At 40.8% G+C, this 23418-nt stretch overlaps 1 protein-coding gene across 1 annotated transcript in view; it reads right to left on the bottom strand.

Moving 5' to 3' along the window:
• cdh2 (cadherin 2, type 1, N-cadherin (neuronal)) overlaps positions 1-23418 on the bottom strand; it is a 57020-nt gene that overhangs the window by 10048 nt on the left and 23554 nt on the right. Inside the window, exons 3-11 of the mRNA XM_038717956.1 lie at positions 12242-12462; positions 8937-9104; positions 7785-7940; positions 6252-6396; positions 5759-5931; positions 3460-3597; positions 2794-2979; positions 1812-2065; positions 895-1037 (exon numbers count right to left, since the gene is read on the bottom strand). Coding sequence (XP_038573884.1) covers positions 895-1037; positions 1812-2065; positions 2794-2979; positions 3460-3597; positions 5759-5931; positions 6252-6396; positions 7785-7940; positions 8937-9104; positions 12242-12462 — 1584 coding nt within the window. The remainder of the gene's footprint in view (positions 1-894; positions 1038-1811; positions 2066-2793; positions 2980-3459; positions 3598-5758; positions 5932-6251; positions 6397-7784; positions 7941-8936; positions 9105-12241; positions 12463-23418) is intronic.

The following is a 23418-nucleotide window of genomic DNA, read 5'->3' as shown; positions in this document are numbered from 1 at the left end:
GTTTATTCTTTGGGTCTCATGCTATAATAAGACACTCTAAACAGCTATTTACTCTAGTGGTAGAGGACCCATCCAAACTGCATACTGATCTGAGAATCTAATCTCAAGAGAGGAGGTAGACAGAAAGAGGGAGATACCAGAAGATTTGGGTGTATGTGTGTGTGCTTGAAGAACGTCTTCCTGACGAAGGACACAGGATGGGAATACTAAAGCAGACAAACAGAGCCCACTGTCGCTCCTCTCAGGCTCCTCTATGTATTCACTCAGCTAAGAGGCTTTTTTACCATTCAGGCCACGCTCAAAGGAGCTAGTCATCCAATCCTGACCCATTAATGCTGAGAAACCTCTTTATTGGTAGAGTTTTTAAGCCTATTGGCCTAAGCTATGCTCTGCAGAACAGGGTAAACCTGAACAGAGGTAAATCCTCCCCAGTGCAGGGAAGAGGTGAATATATCCACATGCTGGATGGCTCTAGGGATTGCTAGCACATTAACCTTAAACTAAGGTGGTCAGCACTCCAAACATGCCAAGTGCCCGGTTCAAGGTTGACCTTCAAGCACGGAGGAAGTCTTTGTTGCTTTAACTGAGATTTTTTTTCTCTCCACCAGATTTGGTGCATTTGTTCACTGGATTCAGGTGAAAAACATCACAGAGGTAGTCAAAATGATGCTGGGTGGAAGATTGACCTTTGAGAGGTAGGCTACATTAGACTTCCGCTGGGCTTCCTTTTGAAAAGGCAGCATTATCTCCTCCTGAATGCTCTAACAATAATGCACTGGAACAGAGTGCTTGTGTAACAGCCTGGCTAAAACACCTAGGCCATGTAACCGGTGCATCACAGGGGCTCAACAAGGTATTTTTGGCTACTGCAGTACCACTTGAATGGTTACATACCGCTGTCAGAAGCCAGGAATGTTGCATTGTACAAACTGTTCTTCACAAAGGGCGACTCTCGGTCCAAAATGGCAATTGTTGTGATACGGCCGGTGTTCGGGTCAATCCTTAGCCAGTTAGCTGGATCTGAGAGTTTGGAGTATCTGAGGGAAGGGAGGAGGGAAAGAGGTTTACAAATGATTCATAATCCTTACTGTTCACTTTAAGCTGAATTTCAAGCCAGGGGTTATCTGCAAGTTATTTTTTTAAGTTTGGAACGTTTAAAAGGTTCAATTTTGGAAAGTGAACTTAGTATCAATTTTCAGTTCGGCATCTCTTTATTCTAAAAATGCTCAGTTTTTCTTTGCTTACACAGAATACATTTTTTAGACGTCATCCATTTTACATAATGAATCCAACTTTTGAGAACAGCCTCACAAGGGAGAACAAACTGGCTTGTTATCTGTAGCTCAAACTCATTTGTAGGACAAACCGTGGAATTACAAAACTAGCTTATTTCACATGGAGTTTTTTCAAGCAAATAAACTCGTGCACAGCCAAACAGCTGTGAGGCACGGCATCTGATGATAAAAAGGAAAAAAGAAATAGGGCTTGTTCAACAAGAATGGGATAGAGACATGCTGGCTGCATAGTGTTATTTGAGCAGGAATGATGACGAATGTGGCCAGTGTGGAGAGTCATCTTAACCCATCATGTCACTCCTGTTTCACAGTCCTGTTTCAGTCATAAACCTACCAGCAACCTCATTTCGGTTGTTGCCAATTATTTTAGCTAAATGTGTGATAAAACATATGATTTAAACAGCTGTGCTGGATGTTTAAGGGAAAACAGACATTCTAAGAATATTAATTTAACTTTACACCCTGGAGGAAGTCTTTTGAATGCCTCCTCCTTTTCTGTTTCACTGTAAAATCTACCTGATGCTTTGCTGCATGAAGCGATCAGGGTCCTGTGCAGTGAATGTGGTCAGCGTTGACTCCGGCAACATTCCCTCCTCCAGTTTAATAAGTTTGGGGTTGGGCTCGAAGTAGGGACTCTCGTTGACATCTATCACTTTGATGGAGACAGTGGCAGTGGATTGACGAGGAGAGTGAATGCCTCTGGCCAGGGGAACCTCGTTCCTCGCTTCCACTGTCAGCACATACGTCCTACTGATTTCATAGTCAATAGGCTGGAAAACAGTGGGAGAAAGTACATGGAGCGTGAGTCACATATCAAGATGCGGGGAAAAAAATAAACAAAAGGAAATCACATTACACTTTTGGTAATGTGAAACTGGTGAGAGAGCAACCCAACGAATAAAAGCTTTTTCTTCCTCTGCCTGAAAAATCTCATTGTGAAAGCTCACAATGCACAGTGAGATGAGATAGAGACTGTATCCTTTTGTGGTCAGTTGAAGGATACACAACAGCAAGAGAGCTGGCGTAAGAGTTGTGCAACCAACCAATTTCATTTGAAACGTGTTCAGAATTTTAAAATTTTGTTCTACGTGTATTTTTATTTTATTTTTTTATGTATTACGGATTTGAATTTACACTTGATTCAAGCTAGTAGCACAGCTCTTTTACCATTCTACTCATTGTCAGTAAATTTATTGTAAAATAAAATTGTAATATTATGTGACACATCTGCTGCAGTGATCTTCAGAGTTATCAGTACTCTTCTCATATAAGTTGCTTTTCTTCAAACACCTGAACTGGACAGTTGGGTTATTACCTTTCTCTCTTCGTTAACAGGGAGCAACATAAGATTCAAGACATCTTCAATTCTATCAAATTCACTGTATGTTGTAAACTCACAGAATATTCTAAATGCCAGGTAGCATGCAATGTAGCATGCATACATCTACTATGCATGTCTGAGGGTTTATAGGGGTGGAGTTTGAGGAGGAGGCCTTACCTTGACGACCGTTACCAGGCCCTCGTTAGTGGTCGGATCAGTGGGCACAGAGAACCTGCCAGTGGGGTCGCCCCCGGTGATTTTGTAGACAGCATTCCAGGCTGGCGTGTTGGGCTGGTCCTTGTCAGTCACCGTCAGGTTGGCCACAATGACATTCACACGGTTTTCAGGCACCTCGCCGGAAAACTGCATGAATAAACCATGAACGCACAGAACAGCGAGCTGTTAGTGATACTGCTGTGGCAGCAGAAAATACACCGAGCCCAGCCTCCCACAGCACAGCAGGACCAATCTTGGGTAAATAGACATCTAAGGTAACTTATCATGTGGTCATGGTCATCACATTCCCTGTCCTCCCCTGATAGCACAACAGTAGCATTACAAATTTCAGTGATTCGCGAGCACAGTAAGTGCCTCTTTCACTCAGGCAGACATCCCCGCAGTTGCATGTGTCAACATTTGGAGGGGGATATAACACTTCACGCATGGCTGGCTACTTGTATATCTGTATGGCTTCGGAAGTGCTGGGCAAGCAGAACTAGGTAAGTGAGCAGAACTGACGGTTGAGCACATATATCCACATTGGAGTGAAATGGGGGTCCTTGTGGTGCTTCCCTTTTGCTAGGATTGCTGTGTTGATGTCTCAGATATGTGTTCATTTCTTACCGTGTCAGAAGTGAACTCTGGCGGATTGTCATTAACGTCAGTGACTCTGATGACAGCAGTGGCGGTGTTGGAGAGGCCGTACATCGGGTTGCCCTCCATGTCAGTGGCCTGGATGATCAGCGTGTACTGAGGCACTTTCTGGAAGGAAGCAATAGCAGTATTAAAACACAATTCTTTGATCTTTGAACAATTTAACTAATTCTGTAACCACTGAATTGTCAGTTCATTAGATAAACCTGCGTATTTTAATAAAATACTTCCCTATCTTTACCTCTATGGCTATTTTTCAGAATGTAGGGGTGATGTTATCCAATATTCTGCCCCTCATGTATTAAGTGAGGACAAAAGAGTAGAAAAAAACATTAAATTTAATGCAGTTCAACACAACACTACCACTAACAGCAGCCTCCAAGGTGACCAGAGAGTTGAATCCACACCTCTGACAAACTGTCAACTAAAATATTTTGACTTGAATTATTTAGGATTAGAATTTATATCTAGACTATTGTTCTAGATCGCGATAGAAGAAGCGTCCCTAATAAGCTGGTAACTAAGTGCACATCTGTATTAATGTGGTCAGCTACAATGAAACAAATATGAACTGACTAGCGTCTTAATTATAATGACTAATGGTGGCTTTTTATATAAATCTGATTCATTCTCTATGGGCAATGTGTGTTTGCAAGTGCATTTGTAATAGTTGCACCTCTATGTACACCATCATGAAGCTAACAAATGACTCTTTTCACATTAAAAGCCACTCAGGTGACGGACCAGTTGCTAGGTAATGAGAGTCGGGCAAATTACTTTCATGGTGGCAAATGGCGGACATAAAACGGCGGCCCCAGGGCCAAAGTGATTGAGCAGCCACCTAGCCAGATTGCCCTCGCTAGAATTGCACCAACTGGCTCCAATTCTATATTATTTCATTTATTTTCTCAAACAGCCACACAATCTAATTAAATGAAGAGTGGTAACATTCACAGCACGGGGAAAAGGGAGAGAGGGGAAGAAAATGCGAGTAAAGAAAGACTGAGAAGGGGGGAATGAAGGAAGAGAAACATTTAGCTGCTCAGTGATGCACAAGGCCTCCTTGTAAGAGTAAATAAGTGTGAAACAGCAAAGTCCATTTCAACTTCCTCATTTAGTTTATAATCAGCTAAATTCACTTTGGCTCATTAGTTCTCAGACATTCTGGATATTAGCAAATATACTCAAGCTGCGTTTTGTCATCATAGTTAAAAAAAAATGTACAGCCCATTTATTTAACATGGAAAATGGATGTGTTGTTACATACATCTACAACAGGCGGCAAATACAAGACACAAATGTATAAATATAATTGATGACCTTGCTAATGAAAGTCTCACTTAAATGTAGGGATGCACCACCAAAATTAATCTGATAAAAATAGCAAAAAAAGCACTTTCAGTGTTCGGCCTAATACGTCAAAGACCGAATAAATTGTACCAAACAATTATGTTGACATGTCGGCAGTGTGGAAGCATTTTAAAGTGTCCGAGAAAGACGCAAAAATCGCTGCTGTTCTGCTGAATTGTCTGCTAGCACATCCACTCCATCTGTGGCTGACTTCTTAGAAAAGGCAACAAATGGTCTGACAACTTTGAGTGTTTCTGTCACTCGTTTTTGAGAAGGCGATTAAGCTAGCCGCACCTAAATTTGGAGTGCACACGTATTCAAGCCTTTATGGTAACTGAAACGGACCAGAGCGAGCTGACAGGCAGGTTAGCAACTTAATCCTGTCATTTTCTCTCTTTACAAAGACACGTGCTGCAGTATGAGAGTCTTACCTGAAGAGAGGCTGTGAAGTCTTCATGTTAAGCGATATGAGAACCACTTACAACATTATTTATCAAATTGGGTCGGACTTGATGAATTTAGCGCGAGGATACACATGTGACAACGTCCTGTTTTCAAAATAAGGTATCTATGCAGGATGGAAATAAGATTAATTGGATTATATTCACAGAAAGTATAAAACATATTACATGTGTCCATTAAAAGTAAATGGACACATGTAATTTGCTTTACCGGACCCTCTCATGCCTTGGACTCACCCCCATAGTCTCTGCAAATCCTGTGGGAAACACTGAGTAAAACGCACATTTTGACTATTTAATTTATGTAATGGTAAAAAAAGGCAAAATAAATGAAAATTGTTGTCATTATATTCGGTTTTGGCTTTGGCCAAGAATTTTCATTTCAGAGCATCCCTACTTAAATGCCGAAACTAATACTTTTAAGAGAAAGACAGAATGAAAGAAGACATGTTAAACACCTCTCTGTCCAGGCCTGCTGCCACCGTAATGATGCCTCCTGTTTTATTGTTGATGGTGAACATATTGGAGGTCGGACTCTCGGGATTCTGAGACAGGATCTTGTAACGCAGCATCCCATTCGCCGTTTTGGGGTCATCTTTGTCAATAGATGTTACTGTCATAACAAATGTTCCTATAGGATAGAAAGACAAAGACAAAATTCAAATACTGTTATGTCACCTCTCAATTTATTTTTTTATTGCTAATCAAACAACTAGATGCTAGATCTATAGCTTTGTAATGTGGACATCCAATGCTTTCTTGTGATCTTAAAAAACATGGATCGCTTTAATACAGCAGAAGCAAAGTTAACAAAGTGCCCACCCCAGGAATACCATCAATGCTCTTTGATCTGCTAACACTCCAGCACCATGTGAAGCTGGAGGCTCAGACTACAGCCGATCGGTTGCTCATACGGTGTGATGCTGTGCCTGGCTTTAGGTGCTACATTACCTGGCTTGGAACCCTCTGGAACAGTGCCGTTCCAGATCTGATGAGTGAACTCGGGTCTGTTGTCGTTCATGTCGATCACATTGATCACAATGTCAATAGGGTTTTCTACCTGGTTGCCGTTCAGGTCCACTGCATGAGCTCTCAGCTAGGGGAAACACAAACACATCTGGACTGTAGAACTGTTCAAGCAAAGACAATTCTTAACTGTGCAAACAATGTATTGGGCAAACCACTCACTCAATGTCATGCATTGAACTGCTGTGTTAATTAACCCCACTTACCATCACTGAAAATCTTTTACTGTATGCAGAACAGCAAACCGTTGCGAAAATCATCTATATTCACACCAGCGTGACCAAGAGAGCAATGCTGTTTTTATATAATAAAATATTTCCCCCCCGCCCACCAACTTTCTCTAACATGGGCAGGGCAAAAGAGAACTAAGTGATTAGATTTTGTCAGATAATTGCCAGAGTGGACAAAAACACAAAAATTTCTGCTGCATTTTTATGGCCTAAACAGAAACAATCTGGCCTTATTCAGTACTGTTGCTTACACAGGGTCAGCACAGGTTATTTTTTATGAAAACAACTAACTGCATTTGTTTTGCAGTTCAAGTGCATCTTTCCTGCATACACACAACTGCAAAGCCTAACCTTCAATTCACTGATGCATCTATATTTTGATCCCACCCATTCACGCTCAAGAATAAATATAGGTAATACAGTACATCTTAAAAATATATATATATCTATAGGCTATGAACGATGTACATCATAAACATGCATTTGCATGTAATACCTTGCAGTCTAGTTCAAGTGTAAATTAATCAATGTATTATACTGTACGTTACACTGTTGATTGCATATGTTAAAAGTAATTGTAGAAATTACAGACAATGGAGGATAATTGGCAAACTCACACATCAGTGGCATCCTGAACTAAAACACTGCTGAGCTGCTTCCTTATTTCTCTACAGTTTAGAGGTCACCACATAAAGCTTAAATTGAAGGTATTTTGCTGTTGAAGCCTTTCGTGACCTTCAAAGATCACGCAAGTAGACTCTAGTAGATGAATATGCTGAAGTCTGTCATTTCTTTTAACTGCAACCTTGCTTGGTGTGTACCAGTTTGTGTTAAAGCACATAAATAAATAGCACTAAACACTAAGCTATATAATTTAAAGACCACTGCAATGTAATGGGAGAACCACTAATGAATAAAGCAGCTCTGAGGGAGACAGAGGTTATCGTAATGCATCTAACACACACTCAATTCACTCAAAAACATCACATTAAATCCTTTAAATTCTCAGACGGATAAGTCAGATTTCCTGGGAGACCCCAGTCTTCATTGAGTCTGAGAAGACTGTTAAGGCTACGCATGACTGCTGAGCACATGCCAGTTGGCAGGAATGTACAGGACCACCGGAGAGAAAACATTTCCCTTGGTAAAGCAGGCTGGAGACACCATTTGAAAACAGTAAGAATATTGTTAAAGACATTATTTGTTATAAACTACTGTGTCTGATTACATGGAAGTTGGGGATATGCTCTCGATCCAGGGGCTTGTTGACAGATAGCTCTCCAGAGATTGGGTCGATGATGAAGATGCCTGTGGGGGGCTGGTCAGCGCCAGGGCCTGTCACACTGTATCTGAGGGAGCGGTTTTTGTCGTGGTCCGACCGGATCTGTGGGTGAAAAGTTATGTCAATGAAAGCTTTGAAACAATGCAAACTATACTGTGACTTATATGGCAGATCTTTGAGGTTGAACAAATTTCAATGCTCATCACCAGATCATTTTTATAGTCATATCCAAAAGTATTCAGTTTCTTAAAATAAGAAACACAGAAAATCAGAAAGTCCCACATTTGAAAAGAAAGCTATACCCATACAATCTTTGTTATTAAATTATTTATTAAAATTGCTATAAAACATCCTGTATATTGACTGACTTATTGACATTTCAGCACCAATCACAGTATTAGTTTAAAAATAGATTGCTGAGCAAGCAAAAGAGTGCATAAAAATTGTGTGTGGTGTGTCTGTGTGGTATTGAAGTTCTGTCTTGGCTGGGCTGTCTATCCTGTTTGCCATGTAAGCCGAGACCCTCTATTCCCACACCCTGGATCCATGCTGAGCAAACAGAGTATTTCTTCATCCTAATATCAACCACTAAAGCCCAGAAACATCCCTTCTAATATGGCCGGATTAAATATAATACATACAAATAGCATGTACAGGACTTAACACTCGGTAAGGAAGTCAGCTTAATATGCTGAAAAAGGATCTACTTCTTAGCTGTCTTGAGTATTGCTTCTCCTCTGTCAGCCACCCACACCCAGCCCTGACAAGAGAATTGAAGCAAATGAATTGGGCCGTGTGTGTCCTTGAGCCATGATAAAAGGAGTACAATATCTCAACAGGCAACCGAGGAACAATTGTGTTGGTGAGCACTTTGGATTGGAAATAAATAATGGTAAATAATACAGCAGAAAAAAGGGCCCTGACCTTTAGCAAAGTGCTGTAAATATGAAGCATTTTGCTGAAGGCATATGTCTCATGTCTGTGACCCTCTGAGCAGGAGCTCAGGGCAACTGGTACCTACAAGGATGTCATATCAAGCAAAAAGCACTTTCTTTGAAGCTATGAGATTGGTGTGTGTGCTTGGGTGAGCTACGTTACCCGAACAAGCTCTTGTGGGAATGGGCCTCGAGAGTTCTCAGGGACATTGATTGGGGGGATGACCCAGTCTCTCTTCATGCGTTTGAGCTGGCTGTCTGTGTTTCGCAATGGAAACACTATTTCCTTCAAATCCTTAGACATGACTGGAGGGACAACCACTTCCTGCACCTGTGAAAAGGAAATTATTTTGTTCAAGAGCTGGCCAGTGATAGTATCAGTAATGCAGTAAAATGTGAGTACATGCATTTTAGCTATGCTAGCGGCATGGCTCTACCGATGGCAAAGCTGGTCAGTTGATTGGTCCTTCACAGAATACAGAACAATTATTGGATGGATTGCCATGACATTTTGTACAGACATTCATGGTTCATCCACAGCAGCACATGCTGACCCACAAACTGATATGACACCTTAATGCAAAGAGTGGTATTGCAGGCTGACCAATAACCATTCCCTTTTGGTTATACAAAAGGAAATTGATGTGGTGATAAAAGGAAACTGCCACTTTCTGCAAAACCCAATACACTCTTTCAAATTCCATTTAATAACTTATCAAAATGTGTCCTTAATCAAACAGTCCATTATTTTATGACTTTCTTTGTAGCTTAAAATATCTACAGCACAAATATGTGATGATATGCTTGAAACGCTTTGGTGTGGCAACTGCAGCAGCCGCACGCCGCCAGCGCTGGTTTGCTTTAAATGGCAGACCTCTTCTTATGTCCTGATAAAATGCACCCACACAGACAGACCAGCTTCCATAATGGATCTGCCATCCTCCCTCGCCTGTAATGAATGAGATTTGAAACAAAGGAGGATGGTACCTGCAAGCCAGACACTAAACACACAGATGGCTCAAATTGCCTATGCTGCTCCAGAGACTGAGGAGACTGAAGTAGTGCCAGAGAAAGTTAAAATAACCTTGAACAAAACAAGGCAGGAAGGAAAACAGAAAAACAATATGTAAAATGTGTCAATGTCAACGAATGATAGCTTGGATTTCAGTGGAACTGTCACATCCCTTGAAGTATCTTCCCTACTGTTGCCTGTAATTATTTGAATGTTCGTTGGCTGTGAGGTAGTCAAGTCCTACGAACTACTACAAAGTGTCCTATGCAAACAGAAATTAATTACCCCTTTGCCACCTTATAGCATGACCCATATCCAACGCTGCCCCTCCTCTAACATCTGGGGAGCTGTCGGAGAGCTTCCACTAATCATGTTTGAAATCCGATTACACTACTTTCACACAGTGGAAATGCAGAGAAGCAAGAGGACAGCTAGAGAAGGAGCCTGCTTCAGAAATATCTATTACCCTATTAAAATAGGCACGAGTGAGAGCAGTAATTATTTGCAACCTGTGTCTGGAATGATGAATGGCATGATGGGTTTGTTTAGCCCAACATGCATCTCTCTCTGGTGCGCTGGAGGTCTGCACCCATCCACACTCTCTGAACTCCCTCCATCTTCTGACTAGGAAGTCTACTTCAGAGTCCAGGGGAGCGTTAGGCTGAGTGATGGCCTGAGTGTTGCTGTGAGTGTGTGGGGAGGATTAGGCGTGTGTGTATTTGCCCTTTTAGAGAAATTCTCTCTTTCAGATGCTGAAAGGTTTTCTCCTCACGGACTGCGGTGGAACTGAGCTTCTAATAAGAGGTGGAGAGGCCGAACACACTCTCATGTTAATGAGGATATTGTTTGGTTGTCATTGATTAAAATGTTTCCCCAAGCTGCCGCATTCATGGATTAATAAAAAAATGTAATCGCTGATGTGATTAAGAGATGCATGATGATTCATGACAATAATTATGCTGTGGGGAACACAACCGCTTGTGACCTCATACACGAGCAAGATATGGGAAAGTCAATCCCCTGATTTCATTACGGACAAATCAGGGCAAACCCAAGAGCCCTCTACAAACACAGATCAGAATGTGGCTGCTGATAATTAGTATACACATGTATAGCCGATGTGAGGTTCAGACTTTTCTTTAAAAAACTAAAAAAAACAAATTGCTCAAAGTCTATGTTTACTTGTTGGGGACGAGTGTGCATTTGCCTTTGACCAACAGACAACCGTGACTGATGGTATCATTAAAATCACATACCTGCAAGAGTCCCTCTGGTAAATGAGTGTCAGTGGCTAACGATGGTGTTTTGGAAAGCCATGAAATCATTATTGGCTACAATTTTAATTTCAGCAGACCACTGTGCCCGCAAAACTGACAGTAACTACACATAACTGTCGGTATTAACTTTTAATCTGCGCCGCATAAAATATGCCGCCTTTCCTGAAATTATCTGATGTGCGGCACATTTAGAAATGGTCACTTGTGGCCATTTGCATAAGTGGTTTCCAGGGCAAAAAACCCCCCACACATTTGGTCTTTGTTAAACAAACACGATTATTTGATTTATGGGTGTTCATTAAGACACCAGAAGGCTAATTGATCTAAGATCTTACAGCAATTATTACTAACAAATGCACATAAGCGCTCACGTATAACCCTACAGGTTGGGTCAGGATAGAGAGGAGCAGCATAGAGTATAGCCTGTGTGTGTGTGTGTGTGTGTGTGTGTGTGTGTGTGTGTGTGTGTGTGTGTGCGTGCGCGCCTGTAGCATCACTCCTGTAAGTTTAAAGCAACAGATATTATCTAATTGAGCAGGATCACATAATCCACTGGCAAAGAAGTTAAAACCTCTACAATAACACAGGCTTCGGAGCTTCTTTTCATTTCCTGGTTACAAAGCAAACCGATAGGACATGTGCAGTGCTTTTTTTGTGCACTTCCTGTGATCCTCAGCCAACGACAATGTTGACATATGAGCACATGGTCATTCTAAGTAATTGCAGATGACTGCACAACATGTCCAGCGGAACAGTTAAGAGCCACACTCCACAGCACAGACAGATGCTTCCTGTCTTCCAAAGCGCCTAAAAGGGGTGTGTCCCCTTTTGGATGATAAGGCAATAACCTCACAATCACAAGCCATGTTCACTGAAATCAACTTTATGAGGAGCTATTTTGCATCTGCTCTTGCTACCCACTGACCGTGTTGAGTATATGTTTGTGCTCCTAGTAAATTGACACATTAAGTTTTAATTAGCAAGCATCCATCCAGTCTTTCGGAACACCTGCTACAATTTAGAGAACTAGCCATCTGTGAATGTGCAGTGTGCCTAATAAGCGTACGTTATCAGATGTGAGGGGAGAATTGATCATTCCACCTTTCTACGGCAGTAACATCAGGCAGACAATCGACAAATACGTTTGAACTGTTATGGAAGTGGTTAAGGTATATTCACCTGCTGGCTGGAGTCTGTGGAGGACGTCAGTCTGACTTGGGTAACCCATTGCTGCTGAGTGGTGGTGTCACTGGCCTTGATCAGCAAAGGTGATGCAGGAAGCGTAGAGTGCTGGATACTCCTGGCAGCATAAACTACTCCGTCGGCCTCTATCCGGAAGTCAGCTGGGTTACTGCATTCAAAACGCACCACACCACCTCGGCCACAGCCAACAAACCTCACTGCAAGAGATAGAAACAGAAATATTAAATTTAAAGTAAAACAATTAGCGCAACAGTGAGAGAGAAACCTAGAAAAGAATAGAGTCAAAGGAGGTGTAAGACAGACACACAGACAGAAGGTCCACAAAGGTTTTCTGATTCTTCTTCTCGCTCATACATTATTCACTTCAAGATGTGCCCCAAAGGTATTGCTCAAAACAGGTTCAGTGGAGGAGAGAGATGGAGGGAGAGAAAACTGAAGAAAAAAGGGAAGTCTTCCCCTTAAGGGCAGGCTATTAAAGAAGAGCCCCCAAATCCAAAACATTACATTTAAAACCTGGTGTGTAAATTAGACTGTCTAAATGCCCCGCTGTGAAAATATATACACAGCATGCATGAACATGTATAATTCTGCCGGAGACATCTTATTTTATTTCCAGCTAAGGCCATCGCCTGCTAGCTTTGTCCTCCATGACATACAGGGGTGCTTTCTGCGGATGACTACCGATCTCAGCTCCTCAAGAGATGGAGGCAACTGCATGTGATGTTTATTTCATCAGCATGTTTACACACAAAACAAACCAAAACCTCACACACACACACACACACACACACACACACACACACACACACACACACACACACACATTGCAGACAGGTGGCTCATGGGGGCTCGAGTCCCACTGGTGCCTCAGTGGCAGTGGTACAACACCAGTTCATGTTACAAGTGAGTGACAGTACAGCGAAGACTGCGTAGCTCCTACATGTACACACACACACACACACACACACACCCCTCGACACCTAAGAGCTTCATTGTGTGATCCTTTTGTGTGGATATGTTTTCCTGGAAGGCCCCCCTCATGTTTATAGCACAAAAAAACAGCATAAAGGGAAAGATAAAAATTCCTCCAGGCCACTGAGATCACAATGTTACCCTATATCGTTTGTGTGGAGGTTCTGCTGATGCCGCTTTGAATTATTAAAGGAGATGTGGAATTACTTAACAAAAGCCTTGAAGGAGGGTGCCTAATCTTCCTTTGTGCTGCTACCTTGGGGACCCACTGATGTCTTCAGAGTATCATCTGCACTCTGAGCACATTGAGTTCCTCTGGGCTTGGGGAGAGGATGCAGGAGATCAGTTCAGGGTCTAAAGGAAGTTATAATATTAACCCGCAGGCATAATTTAATAGTTTCACCCCAAAATGTGCAATTGTCCTAAAGTGCACCACAGCCAACTGGTAATACATCTTTCAGTGATGACATGGGTGATTTAACACTTTTTTGCTGCCTGTAACAACAGACAAGGCATGTTTTCAGGTAGATGCTCTTGGTTCCAACACTGACAAAGATGTACCTGTTTTCTTACTGAGCAGCTAAAGGCAAAATGGCTGAAAGCAACACAGCAGCAGGGAAGGCACATCTTCTTTAGAAAAGAAAAACTATTACTGAAACGTGAATGGGGCTAAAAAAAAAATAAACAAAAAAAACAGAGCCAGTGAACGTCCTATTCAAACTAGCATGTTTTCAAATGTGAGAAGCAGAATGCAAGTGACAGAGAGAAAGAGAAGGGAATCAAATATGTGAGGTCGCCTAATGAAAGCTTGGAAATTGACAGGCAGTGTAATCACAATGTATTCATCCTGATAAATAAAACTGCAATCTTGCTCTACTTTATCAAAACCCAAACAGGGAGAACAAATGTTCTGCAAGGACCATGTGCTGCATTCTATTACAGCTCGTGCTAAAAGATTTAAACTGTGACAAAACAAGAAAACAACACTGCCAACTGGACTTTTTTTACCTGAAGCATTGCAGTTCATCTAAATATTGCTTAACAGCACACAAGGTGAAACAGCACTGCAGGAGAGCCAGCACTTCCAATAATGAAGATAGAAGATGATGATCTTTCTTCTATACTGGAATACACTTGATATTGACCATCTCCTTCCTGGCTGCCTTTGTTAAATTACCCTTGACCAATTAGTTTTTTTTTCTCTTTGAACCTGGCAGAGCTGACATCAGATAGATGACCTTCTCTTTCTGAAGATTTTGCCTTAAAGCCAGCCGCCTGTAAACTCAAAGCCTTCAGGCAATCACCAGCCAGCCCAAGTCAGCAGATACTCAGACAGAGGTAGAATACAGAGTAAGGGACTGTCAAAATAACTCACAATACAGCAGAAGACAGTCCATAGATTTAAGAATCTCACTTGGAGGTGGGTAAAGTCTCACTCACACCATTCTGATTGAGGTGCTACTAACATATAATGTTATTCAGCAAATATATGTAGAGCTGAAACAATTATGATCAATCACTTTTGCTAAATTAATAATAATTTACACCATTTTTGGAAACAAAAAGCATTTGATGGTTGCAACTTCTTAAATAAGAAAACTTGCTGATTTTCTCTTGTTTTATATCACTGTACATTAAATATCTTTGTATAGACTCTAAAACAAACAATTAAAGAGTGGTGGTCATTTTTCAAAATTTTCTGTTGTTTTTACAGACCACATTTTAAATAATTTGTGAAAATAAACGGCAGATTAATTGATAATGAAAATCATAATTAAAAACGATTATATAAATTAGTTACAGGGGGAACAAAATGTCACCTGCATGTCTGAGTTTGGCGAACTAGTTAATGATTTAAAGGTATTGTCAGATGTTTTAGGCTACTACTGCATTCTTCTAGCAGTACTACTTTGGCCACTTCCATTCCCCTTATATTTAGCATGGACTTGTCTGACCTTTAAAAAGTAATTTATAGACTGTAGATGTCAACCTGGCTCAGCTAGTTTGTTACTTAAAATGTTACTAACTCACTTCTTTAAACCATTGCTAAATGCATGCAAGGTGCATCCTACGTGTTTCCATGTTCTGTCCTATTGACACTTTTGACTGTACATTTTTGTGAAAGTGTGTAGCAGTGCACTTGACAGCACTGTTCCCCCTGTGAGTTATTTTAGCCCAAGCCTCTTGTTAACATTGTCTGAAATTTGGCCATCAGGACACCTCTGAGAGGCCCTTCACCAGTCAGCCCCCAAGGCAATCACTACACAAACTCCCAGCAGGCACGACCACTTCCAATGATAATGAATGAGAATGTCCAGTATTGTCTATTCATTTACCAGACATACTCTGGTGGCTTATAAAACCACAGCAATGTGTAGTGTAGCGCTGCTTAAACTCTAGCAGCTACAACTTAACCATATCTAGATGTATTGGCTCCCCAAGGTACAAGGCTAAAAGAGATCTTGGCTGCCACGCCCTATCAGACATGTTGTCATGGCCACAGCAATAAAGGCCTTTGGTTTGGATAGAAATGCCGATGCAGCAGAGGGGGACTGGGGGTTGGGGGTTAAAAAAAGAGGGGAGAGAGAGGGGGAGAAACGGGCCTGTCAGCAGAAAGCCCTGGCCAACTAATGCCCTGCACCGGGGCCCAAAATTACCTCTGACTCAATGATCCTATTCACAGCTTCGATGCCCCCCCTCACTGACAAGCAACACAAAACCCCCGGCTAACCTCTCCGTAGCGCCAGAGTGCCTCTCTATTGTCTGCTCCATCACGTGATAACTCTAACTCAGACAGACACAAACAGTTAGAGAGAGATAGGGAGAGGCAAAGAGAGATACATTTAATTTGGAACATGGAATGTGCGCTCCGTGACTGCACAGAGGCAAAGAAAATGTTCCACAATCTCAGCTTCTATGCCTGCCTGCCAAATACACTGGCTGCAAGTGAGCAGGCTGAAAGTCCCTCTAATGTGCTGCAAATGTGACAAGACTGAAACCTCTCATGTGAGATCATCCCAATATACCATTATTCATTTCTGGGAAGTGAGGTCACTGACAGTTGAGAAATACTCAGTATAGGTGTTTCATCAGTAGCTGTGGATAAATGCAGACACAGACAAATTACCCCAGTGGCAAACTCCCCCCACCCTCCACCCAACCCTGGCAAAATGGTATGACACTCCTGACAAAATGCATTATTCACAAGTGAATGTGACCAGGTTTAGTACAGTGGCCTGCACTGACGATGAGACAATGCAATATGAAGCAGAGGCTCCAACTGAATGTGCTGTGTGAGACGTCCATGCCAGCGCCACTGTTTATAAGATCCTGTTAAGCCCCAGTGGAGCTCGCACTCTGGTACCTCAATTCAAACTGCTGTGATACCAAATTCTAATCCAGTCCAAAATTGGGGAGAACGTGCCAAATTAAGGTCAACGTTCTCGAACAGTATATAGACTTTGTGCCCAACCACAAAAATATCCTTCACAGCATATTCTGTAATTGCTCAATTATTCCACAAACTGCTAAAAGCACCATAGGCTAATGCCTTTTTAAGCTAAGATGGCTGCTTGCTCTGCCTAATAGTACATGCATATATTATTTTGTCTCGCTAACTATACTTTTTTTAATGCCATTATTATGAATGCATATTCTACACCTTCAAGGTTGGTGCGTAAATAAACGCCATTGTACAGCTTTGTTTTGTGCATCCTATTCTTCACGCTTATGGCTATTTCCAGATGCTTAAAATGTATGTATGTATGTAAGTATAAGTATGTCTTACTATGGAAAATAAATTTTCAGTTTTCAGCCCTCTGATTTGATGCAATCAGTAAAGATTCATTTATATTTTTCTACAAATGTATAAACTATGCATATTTAAATGCATAATTTGAAGAATTAAGCCAATAAATCTGGGGTTGTGAAAGCATCATCAATACTTTTTAAGAAAACCAACCAGCACTACCAAGACATTTCTAAATTTCCATTTATTTAAAGAAGATGAGATGCAGAGATGAGACTGAGGTATATTTCTGTTTCCAGAAAATAGGCTATTCTTCAGAGAAAGTAAACAGTTTGAAGCTGAAGCTTGGATCTGGGTATGATGATACTGCCTATTGCCAGGCTAAGCCCTTGAAGGCGTTTTACTAATGCACTGCACTTCAAACGCATAAAGCATTCCATGCATTTATAGCTGGGCCTAAAATATGTAAGAGATTTGCATGAAAAAAACATGCAGTGTTTGTACTCTGTTCAGCGTCTCTACTAATTAAGAAAACTAAAGAGGAATTGCATATTGCAGGAATTGCAGAGCATAAGAACATTTAACAAGCAGCTGCCTAATTTTCCTAGCTTGATAGCAGTGACCATTCCCCCAACACTTGGTTTGTGTAGTTTATGCATATTGTTGGAGCTATTTTTCCTTCCTAAAACTGCTGCCTCCATTAGAGGTTTATGAAGAGGCCCTCAAAAAAACATACTGATACTACCTTCCCTTTTCACATACACCCACATACACATTGAGAAATTAAAGTGGCATGGACGTCTGAGCTTGCCGAGATTCATAAGATCCCTTAATCTAACAAACTGGCCCTTAGGAAAGGGAAACAATTTTCATTTGTTTTGACATGTTCTCTCTTTTCTTTTAACACTTGCATTTTTATCACATTGTTCCTGTTGGATACAAAAGGTTCTCTGTTGTGTCTCAGCAGCGATTAGCCTTAAGGAAACTCCCATTATCCTCTCCCCTGTCTGTGCCTGCCTACACCTCAACTAGGCTATATGCTCAGTAGATACCTGCTGAGTTTTAGCCCCTTATTCCAGTGACAAAACAGGTTTCTCTGTAAAGACAAAAATGCATGATGACAGTTGGCCTCTTTTGAATAAGTAATGTTTGGCCTTTGAAAATTAGCAATTTCATTGGGTTAGTAATGAAGGGGAATCGCAGGGGGACATCACAATTATTCTCAGGGCTTTGTAGGGTAAATGAAATGATTCTGTGTTTTCCAGTACAATGACAGCTGAGCATTGTGTGGATTACTGTGTCACTGGAGCCAAGAGCTGATAAGGCTAAGCTACATCCTTCTGCAGTTATCAGCGCATAGCTACTGGGATTTTTTTCTGCGAGTTATTGAGACGAGCTGTTTGATACAGAGGGTTTAGTGGGGTATTGAACTGACCACGTTACCAGGACGTCAAACGCTTAACGTTTTCTTGCTGTCTTTCAGAACATCTGTCACCCCTGCGAATGCTCACAGGTGAAGCTCATTATGAAAAGCATCACATTAATGTTGATAAATCAAACAACAAAAATTATGAAAGCTTTTAGCTTATTGAAATATTTGCCTTCCAGTATGTTTCATTGTCTTTTCCCCCTTCACGGCAAAGGGATATAATTGACTGATTTGACTTTTTGAAGAATAAAACTTATAATTGCTAAATACTATGATAGGGCTAAGTGTTAGGTAAATGTGACCTAAGTCTACAGTCTACCACACCAGGCTGGCAGAATCTCTCAGCTGTAAATCCGTTCTATGAAATGACCGGTCGAACACAACCATAACAGCTATTCTTTAACCTCCTTCCGTCCTCTCATAAAAGGTCACAGGTTTTTAATTGCTCTTTATACCCTAATCCACCTTATAATGGCTAGCATTGGTCACTTTGTTCCATCTACAATGGCTTTAATGATTAACGGAGGGGAGGAGAAAGGGATGGAGAACAAAAGCAGGTAGGGGTAAAATAAAGCAATCTGTGTGAGGTTGAAGGCCAGAGGCAGGTTTAGACACCGAGATGTCTTTTAGAAATCAGACTGTGAATAATAATCCATTTTAGGTGTCCACATGTATCACTTTTTATTGTTTCTGTATTACAGAGGTGACCATACACCGCAGTTATACACATTTAGGGGACGCTCCACTGAACCGTGCATCCATCTTTGTTGTGCGATGGTGCTGTTACAGCGCTGCTGCGTCTCAGGCATTTTCAACTGGACAGGGCGTTAACTCATCTCTCTGTCTCGCGTCGGGTGAGAAATAACCATAAATATTAAACATCGGGTATTGATTGCTTTCATTTATTATGCATCCACTGTGACGAAAACAAAGATGCTACTTTGAGAAAGAGCTCAAGTATTATGCTCAGAGAAAGAGAAAGACAGAGAATTAAGAACATGCTTGAATTAGATGAAAGAGCTGAGGGTATACAGGTTAATTTTTCTTAAACATATTTGGAAGGATAGTGTTCATACAAAGTCCAAAAGACTTCAAAAGCCAAGCAAAGCAATGGCTACATCAGCTGATCACTATGAGCCCGCATGCCTCTGATTCTAAGCTGAGCTGATATTTTCTGAAGAGGCTTATCACGAGGGCCTGGCACTAAAACTGACTAGGTGCAACCTGTAATGTGACATTATTAGGTCCTTTTGATCTCAAAAGCACAGACTCGAAACTATTTTGTTCTTCCGCTTGATCATTTCTGTCAAAATACCATCATAAAAATCAAAGAGACAAAGAATGAGGCAGTGACCAGTGATGAGGTAACCTCTGCTGGCATGTTCACTGGGTCTTTTAAGACTTTTTAATCACAGCGGCGGAGAGGATCCTGTCTCTGATTTGTTGCTTAGAGAAGAAACACAGAAATATATATCTCCGGACAGAACTGTACCAATCACTGGGACAATCATTAACCAGGGCTTTGGGTTAAAAAAGATACAGAATAGGTGACTTACGCAATGATGTCAATGTGTTATTCTGCTTTAACCAAGAAAAAACTAATAATGTTAGTAGATGTAAGATAGATAAGCTATAGGCTCCAGCTTCAGTGTCTCTAGCTGTAGTAAATATTATCAAACTATTGTACATAGCATTGTCTGCTAGCCAATGCTGTGGCTCAGCATCGGCACAGTATCTCTCGCATCTTAACAGTCAGAGCATATTTATGGAAATTATATTAACAATGACTTATACGTTGTGCAACAATACTCACTTTCAGAAAGAGAGTAGACATGCAGAAAACACACAATTTGGGTCTCTGTGGCTGAAGACACATATGCACCAGTTTGTGCACATTGCATGTTTTAGTAAAGGGTGGAAACATTGTTGTATCAATCAAATCCTGACGGCTCACAAATTTGTCGTTTGTGCAGTGAATGAGTAACAAACGAAAGCTGTGTTTTTAGCCACATTTTGGCATATGGATGGGCAGCTGATGAATGAATAATGCTTCTGGAATGGTTTGAGAAGATAAAACACTTTTTGTAAATAAAAAAAACTTTTTTGTAAAGCATAAAACTACCAACCTATAACAGCTGCTTTCTGAAGCAGTTAAATATTTGATAATAACATATTAGGTGTAGTATCACCATTGGGATGATCAATAGGTCACTTTTATTACTTCAATTTGGAAAATTAAAAAACACACATTGAAAATAAATGAAATGCTTGATTTGTGTTTTGTTGTACGATAGTGAAATGGTAATGTCAAGTGAATTCAGAAGTAAGAATTTGGTCTTAAATACAGTCATACAGTCATACATACATACATACATACATCTTTGTATACATCCCATTTCACATTGGATATGTTCTAAGATACAGGCAAACCAAAGAGTTCATTAAAACTCTGATTTGCTCTGGACGAAGGTTGTGGAAATTAATGTTAAAGAAGACAAAGCCATTCCCCGGGAGATCGACCCCTGAGGAAGCCATTTGTCCGTTATCAATTTTTATAAAATTAACACAGTAGTTTATTCGGATGTGATTAAATTCAGACAAATTGTTTAACCTCCTATGTCATTACTTGATATAGAGTTCATTTCATGCTGAAAGGAGGCAGATCCAGCCACCATAAATAATAATCATTATGCGTGACAGGGGTGGGCGCCTTGTATTCATACGTGAAATACCCCACGCATTGCTTTATAGCAGCACATGGTCAATAATTTCAGTATTGCGCTTTCAGTCTAGTAATAAATGTAACTATCTTGAGCGCCTCATTATATTCAAAACACATTTAAACACATTTAAACTTTCATAACATGGAGCTGAATGAGCCACATGAAAGACCAGCCAGAACAATCACACTGGCAAGGACATCACATGATATTCAGGGAAATGTAGCTGAGTAATATGAATGATATCCCAATTTACATGCACTATTTCCCACCATCTATTAGTGAGTCATATTCACACATTCACAAGTCACTAAAAGTCAAGGCCGTCTATTACAATGGGTGAGAAAAAACACATCCTCTATATTAGAACTATATGTAGGAAAAAAACAACAACAAGGTGACATAGGAGAGCAACTTCTCTTTAACGGCTCTGTGCGTGTGGGTCCGTTTTGTTTTTCCTTTAGTCTGTTCTTGATTGATTCCTCCCTAATATCCCTCTTTTCAGCTTTGGTGCACTTGTTAAGGGGGACTGTTATGAGTACATTAAGTTTGATGAATTTGGCAAATTTATAGAAACCTCCTACTATGTTCGACTTAAGGTGAGATCTAATCTGCCAAAATAAAGTCAAACACCCCAGCAGATGGACCATGACTATGTAGAGTTGATATGCCTTTATGGAAATTCAATTTCAACCATTTTCTTAGCAGTAATGATTTAATACTACTTAACAAGAAAGTGATAGCTATGAAAAAGGCAGGGTTTTCTGCATTTTCTCTACCGTCATAGAGAATAACACTCGTGCCTGCTTTGCATAGCTTGTTGTCAATCAAACCCATGCAAATGACTAGCTCAGGTAAAGACTGATGCGGTCCACTGCGTCCAATTACAAATCTAACCACACAGACAAACGTGCCGTTTCTGTTCACTCCCTGCCACCAATTCTTTTTAACATGCACATGTTGGATGTGTGCGAGCACACACTCACACACATACAGTTTTCCTTTATCCTTCTGTGTGCTCAAAACAGAACAGCGCAGCAATTTGAGCCAGATGCAAAAAAGGGGGGGGATTTTTATAGAACAGAGTGTCTGTAAAAAGAAAAGACAAGGAAGGATGTGATGCTACAGTATGAGATGTAAAATAAAAGCTGTAGATAAATACATGGGGATCTGGGAGCAGTTCTGGGGGGCATTATGTCATGTGTAGCAGCGTCACAAGTTCATGCTGAGTTTTTGAGAACAAAGCTAATGTTATTCCTGCTTCTCTGCTTTTATTTCCTTTGGAGAAGTTGGGGTACGGGGAGAGACGAGGCCATGTGAATCCTCTTTGGCTAGGAAACGGCAGACACAGGAAAATGACGCTGACAGCCTCTGGAGAAGACCATTATACTGTAAGATACGGGCTGTCTCTCTCCAAGTGTGGAAAATTTATTTAATGAGTCATTTGCACACACTCAAAAGTGTATATTCTCTCCAACCTCTGTAAATTGTACACATGTACATTTATGTAGTTAAAATATTCCTAGAGGGACGGAATAAGAAATGAATTTTAAATTCCAAAGCAAAAAATATAAAGGAGAACAAAGAGGGAAAAAAACACTTATGCTGAAGAGGCCATGATAAATGCTTCTTTTTCAAGCTAAACAAAGTAAATGAGTCATTGTGGTGGGCAGACCTATACAGTTAACAACCATTATCCTGTTACTCACTTGCTCTATGCCACACATCACGAGACTCTCTCTCTCTCTCTAAACCCCTTCATAAGAGCAAAACAAACCAACATGTGGGGGGAAAAAACAAGGCTGAAGAGTCACTGGTTTTTTAGAAACCTTCCTCCTCTAAAAGGTCGGGGAGGAGAGACAATGTAATAAAAATAATAAATAAATAAATCCAAGCTCAAAACAATGACAAGGAAAAAGAAGCTTGTTCAAAGAGAGGGATTAGGGCAGCTGCCAATACACAGGGTGTGCGCATTTGCCATTGCACGTTCGATTCAATACGTGTCAAATTCTGCTTGAAACACAATTAGCCCGTGCTTAAAGAAAAAGACGAAAAATACACACAGCGGGAAGATTAAAGACAAGCCCAATGTTCCCCTGAAAAGCTTTCACATTCAACACATACACAGCTTTTCAAACGCATGACAGCTTGTTATGTGCTACTCCAGTCGAAGAAAGCAAACAGGGAGGAAAGCATGCATTTGTATGAATTTACAAACGCTGTCTTAATGTGTCAGCCGGGCTTATCCCTTTGTACTGTGCTGGTTCCTGGAGATATCAAGCCC

Source organism: Micropterus salmoides, unplaced genomic scaffold, assembly GCF_014851395.1.
Source record: "Micropterus salmoides isolate LMB-PRFRI ecotype aquatic unplaced genomic scaffold, ASM1485139v1 Ms_hic_scaffold_14, whole genome shotgun sequence".
Taxonomy (NCBI): domain Eukaryota; kingdom Metazoa; phylum Chordata; class Actinopteri; order Centrarchiformes; family Centrarchidae; genus Micropterus; species Micropterus salmoides.
Note: the sequence above shows the minus strand (reverse complement) of the source record. Positions and strands in the feature narration are given on the sequence as shown.